At 57.1% G+C, this 6,742-nt stretch overlaps 1 protein-coding gene across 2 annotated transcripts; it reads right to left on the bottom strand.

The window, feature by feature from the left end:
* Positions 1 to 2,398: 2,398 nt before the first annotated feature.
* GDF1 (growth differentiation factor 1) lies at positions 2,399 to 6,724 on the bottom strand. 2 transcript variants are annotated; one of them, XM_062596414.1, is made up of 2 exons: positions 4,315 to 6,724; positions 2,399 to 3,234 (listed from the first exon to the last, which is right to left on the bottom strand). In XM_062596414.1, the coding sequence occupies exons 1-2, from the start codon at positions 4,592 to 4,594 to the stop codon at positions 2,399 to 2,401; spliced, it is 1,116 nt and encodes a 371-aa protein (XP_062452398.1). In that variant the 5' UTR covers positions 4,595 to 6,724. The 2 variants fall into 2 exon arrangements, with proteins under 2 accessions (XP_062452398.1, XP_062452397.1); XM_062596413.1 differs by lacking the exon at positions 4,315 to 6,724 and adding an exon at positions 4,152 to 4,295.
* Positions 6,725 to 6,742: the final 18 nt, after the last annotated feature.

The raw sequence follows: 6,742 nt of genomic DNA, 5'->3' as shown, positions 1-6,742 counted from the left end.
CTTGGCTAAAGGTGACCAGTCCAGCTTGGAAGATTTCCTACCTCTTGCTTCCCGTGCTCTCTGGAAAACTAAGTGTTGCATTTATTCCTGTGAAGTAGTGCTTGCCTGGCTCAGGTAGGCAGCTGAACCTGAGACCACCCTCTTCGGCCTGAGCAGTCCTTCAAGAATGGCTCAGCTTTTGCTGAAAGTACAGCCCAGGTGTTTAGGTCTGGTTTTGGCACTACACCGTGTGCTCAGGCAGCAGTCACAGTGGTGGCAGCAGTAGCTGAGCTGCACACAGTTTTGATTTGATACAAGCTCAGTACAGCTGCTCAGAAACTGTCTCAATTTCTAGTTGCTGTTGTCACCTGAACTGTTTGTGTTATAATCCACTTGGCCACGTGCTGCTTGGACAGGGCAGTGCTTTGGACTGTCACCCTGTCTTGTTGGGGAACCCGGTAAGGGGTCTCCCTCACACCCTGCACCTTCGTGAGCTGAGCCCTTCACAGCAGAGGTTCAAAAGATACCTTAGGGTTTTACAGTGCTGTCCATCTTGAATTTGAATGAACTCCTGTGAGTCCTCTAAGTCCTTACGCCGTTAAGTGTTTGGAGTTAATTCCAACATTGCTCTTGTCCAGCTGTTGGAATAATGCAGGGCAAACCTCCCCGGAGCTCCCTGCTGCCAGAGCCAAGAAACATGTGTTTAGATCTGAAACCATCAGTCTGCTTCAAAGCTACTCCAGTCTTGGTCACCTGCTACAGATTTCAGGCATGTTAGCAAAAAACACCACCATGGAGGGGCAGGAAGATGTTGCCTCTGCAAACTAAGAAGTGGTTAAACCTTTAGTGCGTCCACTTAGGGAAGAGGCCTAAACTCATTAATCCAACATTTAAGACATTACAACATAGCTACAAGAAAGAAAATTCACACAACTTTTTCAAACTGGCATTAAAAAAAAAAAAAAGTTCAAGTCTAATTCAGATTTGTTTCTCCTCCTGCCCTCCCTCCTTGCTCCCCCAGAAGCTGCAGCACAGGGCAGGAGGAATGGCTTAGTAACTGCCTGGGCCGTAACCTAGCTGCCATAAATGACTTCACAGCTCACCTGCTTAAAGGTAGAAGAAAAGCAGCAACTCCTCAGTGATCACAGTTGCTCAAGAGATGATACGAAGCTAGTTACTACAGCTCAACCACTACTGAGCTGCTAGCTTTTGTTAACAGCACTAAACAGACTTGGTGACAGTGTCCACGCTATTGCAACAGACTAGGAAACACAGCCAACAACTGCAGGGTTGAGCTCAAGCCTTATTAAAAAAAAAAAAAAAAAAAAAAAAAAACCCACACACCAAACAAACAAAAAAGACCAACGGAAAAAGTAACATAAAAAAAAAATAATAATAATAATTCTTGCTCTTTCCCACTCTAAGCTCACAATTAATGCGGTGCCTGAATTAACAGGGCCGTAACACTGCTGCGTGGTGCTACAACGGCTGGACGTGCAGGTAGCAGCAGGGTCGGGCAGCTTGGGAGCCCGGCATGCCGCCGGCTGGCCCCGGACCTGCTCTCAGCGCGGCGCTAATGAGGTAAATTAAAACTCCTGCAGCGCCCTGCCGTCCAGGAGTGCAGACACAGCGCTCTGCCCGCGCGCACCGAGCCGGCCCGGCCGTGGTTTTTCAGCTGCAGGTAACGCCTGGCTGGACAGCAGCGCTGCACAGTGGCTGCTCAGCGCCTCTGAACTGTGTATACGGCTGTGCCCCCCCAACCCCAAAATCAGCACACACACACGAAGAATGAGCTCACGTCGGAGTTGCCAGCACAAAAGATGCCACCGCTTGCGCACCGGCTGCCTGCGCTGCGAGGAGGGATTCAGCCACCGCGACGCAGCTCCTGCGGCGACGACATACCTCTTCTCGCGGCGGGGCCGAGCTGCTGCCTCCCCGCTCACCCGCGCACGCCTGGGCAGCACGAAGAGCCAGCATCGCTGCGCCAAGCGGGGCGGGCGAGCCGCTGCGCCTGGCGGAGGGCGCCTCGCTCCCCGAGACGCGCCGGCGCTCTCTCCGTGGGCGGCCGGGATTCACGAACCGGAGCCGCCGTCGCCCGAGCAGGCGGCCGGCGTCAGACTCGCTCATAACCCCTACGTGCCCGCGCCGGCCGCAGCAGGCGGCTGCTTGGGGCGGGGACGGGACCAAGCACCCAGGTGCTGCTGAACCACAAGCCCAAACCCGGGAACGATGCCCTAGAGTCTCCTCGGCCGCGCGCGGCGGTTCGGGGGGAGCTCCGGCCCCCGACGCACCACTAGCAACATCCCTAAACACCAGTACAGCGGGGAGTCAAGACATCGGGATTTATTCTCTCGCTCCTTCGACAGTGCTTCATCCCGCCCCAGCGCACGCCCCCCACGCACGCCCCCCGGCCCCTCCGCTATCGGCAGCCACACTCATCCACCACCATGTCCTCGTAGTGCCGCAGCACCACGTTGTCGTTGTTGTCGTAGTACAGGATGGAGATGGGGGACAGGCGGACGGGGACGCAGCAGGGCTGCGGGGTGCCCTCGGGGTCCAGCGAGTGCACCATGGTCTGGAGGATGGCGTGGTTGGTGCTGTTCAGCTCGGCTGTCAGCGGGAAGGGACACTCGCCCAGGCAGTAATTAGCCATGTAGCCCTGGGGGGCGATGATCCAGTTCTCCCAGCCGACGTCGCTGAAGCTGATGTAGAGCCGCCTGGGCTTGCAGAGGTTGCTTGGCGTGATGGGGGCATCGTAAGTACTTCTCCTCCTCCTGGAGGCCTTGCACTGCTGCCGGCTGAGCGTCACCACCAGGAGAGAGGTATCCAGGAAGGAGTCGATGCTGGCACAGAGGCTCTGCAGCCCCCAGCTCACCAGGGCTGATGCACCATCCCCGCCGCCTACTGAGATCTCCAAGACCAAGCCCAGATTCTTGCTGTAAGTTTGCCAGTCCTTTGCCACCCCGCTCAGGTTGAAGAGGAGAGACTTGTGCAGCTGGGCGAAGGACTGCTCCACCAGCAGCTTTCGGCTGTGCTCGCGGGAGGGCATCCCCCGCAGGGACAGCTGGGCGGTTTGGTACAGCCGCAGCCCGAAGACCTGGCCCCGGCTGGAGGTGTGGTAGGAGTTGTGGCTGAATTTGATCTCTAGCTGAGCCATCGTCAAGCGCTCGCCCTCCTCCAGCACGGAGAGGTTAAAGTACAGACGCTTCTGCAGGCACAGCAACGTCTGGGGCTGCCTGCTATGAATGAAGTGGCCTGACAAAGAAGGAAAAATAGAGGTGGTGGTGGTTGAACTCCGTTACGCCTCCAACTTAAGCTCTTGGCTGCGCAGCAAGAGGAAGAGGGGACTGAACAGAGCTGCGCATCCGAACGCGCCCGCAGCCGCTGGACCAAGACGACAACGCTGCAGCGGGGACTATCGACCTGGCGGCCTCCAGAGGAGCCTGGAGGCACGGGGCTAGCGCGGGCTCCAGCCTGCGGCACCGAGCTGCTGAACTAACACTAGCAAGGCTTTGGCGCTCGCTGCCGCGACCAGCCTCGCAGGCAGGACAGTAATACTCCTCCAGAAACGACTTCGCACCTGGGCGCATTATTTTTCCCCCAGTTGTAAGTATCTTCCCCCTGGCCCAGGACAGGGTGGTGGTTGCGGGGTGTTTGCAGTTCGGGATGGGGCGGGGGAGAAGAGCAAACAGCAGCAAACTGAAGCAACGGATAAGCAGCCTTTTTAAGCCAGACCTAGATTTCCATTGGAAACCTTGAATCACAAGTGAGGGGAGCTCCGTAGCGTCTCAAGATGCCAAGGACACTAAGCAAATGGTTCCCACATAAGCGGGAACAGCTTGGAGGTGCCACAGGCTGAAACAGTGAGACACGCCGCGTGCTCAGCCAGGGGCACGAGGACGCACGGCCGAGCAGCCCCTGTCCCCATCCAAAGCCGGGTGCGCGGGGGATCGCAGCTCTCCTTGCTGCACCCGCGTCACCACCACCCCGGCAGGGAGTCCCAGCCCCGCTGCTGCGAGCCCCGCGGAAACCAGCGCAGTCACCTAGGACTGAACCGGCACCTCTGAGCTGCACGAGGTGACTCCCAGCTGGCCGGGCACCTCGCACGGCTCTGCACCCCTACGCGCTTCCTCATCGACTGACTCATTTCTGAATCGGAAATAAGCACCTACAGCATCCCAAGAGACCGGGGTTAACACAGCACTGATTGCTCTTGGGGACCCCAGACTCCATCTCCACCCTGCAGACAGGAAAGCAAGGACCGGAGCAATAGCTCCCAGCCCAGGGAGCAGAGGGGTTTCCAAAGGCAGGATCGGAATCACAGCATTTCTGTACCTTGGTCAGCGAAGACACGGATGATGTTTCCAGGGACATTAAACTCCTCCACCTTACAAGCATCCTCCAGGCCTTTGTTTGTAGGAGTCTTTCTGTTCTGGAAGATCCGCCAGAGCACAGACGGCACAGGAACAGCGGTTTTCGGGCTGGGTTTGGCGCTCAGACCAAGGGATTTTAACAGTAAACTTTCCTGCAAACTCAAATCCATCCCCAGAATCGCACTAAGGAGAGCCCAGGCGAGGCCAGCTCTAAAGCTCGCATGTACGGAGAGAGGCCACATTGCTCAGCTGTCCTTCCCGGCAGACAAAGAGCAGAGCTGTGCCGTGCTGGGGACCAGCTCTGGAGGGGACTGAGGACAGGCCAGGGTGTTGATTGCCTGATTGGAGCCTTTGATCTGGTTAGTGCTCAATTAGCACAGAGGGATTCCCAGGATTGGGCAGCGGGTGTGAACAGCCCCTCCAGCCTCCTGGGGCCCGTTAACCCTTTGAGGCTGCTGTGTGCGTGTTGGAGGGCAGGTCCCCTTCCTCCCCCTCATCTCCACACCATCAAGGTCCAACGAAGTCCCTGTGGATGGGGAAAAGGCTGTTCTTCCTTACGCAAAGCCGCCAGCAAGTTGAGCACTGGTCCCAGTGCCCTAGGAGAGGGGTGGACCTCGTCGACGTCCCACTGAGATAGATCCACAGAGAGTAGCTCTGATCAGGGTCTCGCTGCCTCCCCCCAGATCAGCTCTTTCCAATCTGCTGTCTGCATCCCAGCGTCTGACACGTCTCCCTAAACGCTGTCAACTTCCAGCACTTCAAACCTGCAGACTCTGCCTCTTGGGCTCGCTCCCACACGCCGTCCTGCCCACAGGACGCGCAGCCCTGGGGCCAGCCCCCGGGGCGCAGGCAGCGATCAGCACCCAAACTCCGGCGCAGGCTCCCCTGGCCCCGCCGCTCCGGCAGAGGAGTCCGAACAAGCCCCGGTTTGCACAGTCCCTTTCTGGCCATCACTGGACCTGCAAAGGCAGCACGTCTGCCGTTACGCACACACACGCACGCATCGCCGACCAATGAGTTACCCGGTCTGGGCAAGCTGATAAGGGGAAATTCAGTTTACTCACGCCCGTGCTGACTAGATACCACCGCTAGCCCAACCTGGCACCACCCCTGCCCATGCTCTATTCCGATCGAGCAGAAAGACCCCCGGAGACATTGGCTTCTCCACTGTCCTCACGCCTGCAAATCCATCTTGAGAGTCAAGAAACTAAAGCACCGAGCCAGCCGAACACCACGGGTGCCCCTCTGACACCCTGCTACGGGGTTACGAGTAAGAAGGTGACAGATCCTGTCACAGGTTGGGACGGTTTCCACCAAAGTGACACTTTGATTTTTGTTTACCGAGAAACTTTCCCTGTGGCTCACATAATAGGCCTGGAGTCAGAACAACATAAGAGACCAAACAGAAAAACAATTAACCACCCTCTGATGCTTGGAATTAATGCCCTGAATCCCTATTGTCTCCGCTCGTGAGGGACCGCTGCTTCCCAGGGAGCACGCAGGAGCTCTGGGTACCGGCCCTGCGACACGGAAAGCAATGGGGCGAGCTTAGTCCGAGGAGCTGTAAAATCCACAGGGCTTCCCAGCTAAGCAGCACGTCGCCCAGCCCAGCCTCGGGCACCTGGCAAGGCTCGGGGCTGGCGCTGCCTGGAAAACCAACCAGCACAGCAGAGACTCTTTGTTCTTTACTTTAGCAAGCAGAAACTGCTGAGTGAGAGTCTGGAGTCCCCTCATCAGGGGCCCTCCAGAATTTGTCCCCAGGACTGGCTTTTCAAGCAACTGTAAGAGTTATATACGCATTTTAAGCAAATTCATGTCCCAGCCCTCATCCTGGAGGGTGAGAGGCTGGAATAATGCTCCAGGGCTGGGTTTCCAGGCAGGGACCTGCACACGGGAATTGCGTTGTGCACTGTGGCCTCCAGAGGTATGTGGGCAGCTCTGCGTTTGCGACCCCTCCTGAGCTGCGAGGCCCAGAGCTGAACTGCATCACATCTTCTTTAGTCCCAGCTTAGCAGTGAGACCAGAGCTGGCTTTGGGTTCCCCTTACCCGGGATAGTGTTGCCAGTGGAGGAGAGGACATTTCCCTCTCCACTTTGAAGAGGGTTCAAAGGACTCAAAGGCTCAAAAGCTCAGATAGGGTCCAAGGGGAAACCCAACAAAGACGGGGGAATATCACAAAGGGACGGAGAATAGCTGAGGGATGAGGTGGTAGAGGAAACGCCAGGGGACCTAAAGCCAGCTCCAAATCCTACCTGGACCATGTTAGCAAAGCCACCAACCTCCCAGCTGAACCAGCACCGACTGGTTACACAAAGCACATCAGCATCAGGCGAAGCCTGGTCACAGGCAAGCCCCACAAGGGACCTGTTACTGTCAGTGGCATCTCCTCC

This window comes from Rhea pennata, chromosome 27 (genome assembly GCF_028389875.1).
Source record: "Rhea pennata isolate bPtePen1 chromosome 27, bPtePen1.pri, whole genome shotgun sequence".
Lineage (NCBI taxonomy): Eukaryota > Metazoa > Chordata > Aves > Rheiformes > Rheidae > Rhea > Rhea pennata.
The sequence above is the reverse complement of the archived record's forward strand: the minus strand, read 5'-3'. Positions and strand labels throughout refer to the sequence as shown.

Excerpts from the sequence above, each read along its gene's own strand:
- GDF1 (XM_062596414.1), bottom strand. The coding sequence starts at position 4,594 with ATGTGGCCTCTCTCCGTACATGCGAGCTTTAGAGCTGGCCTCGCCTGG. Across the intron at positions 3,235-4,314 it reads CCGTGTCTTCGCTGACCAAG|GCCACTTCATTCATAGCAGG; the intron begins GTACAGAAATGC and ends CTTCTTTGTCAG.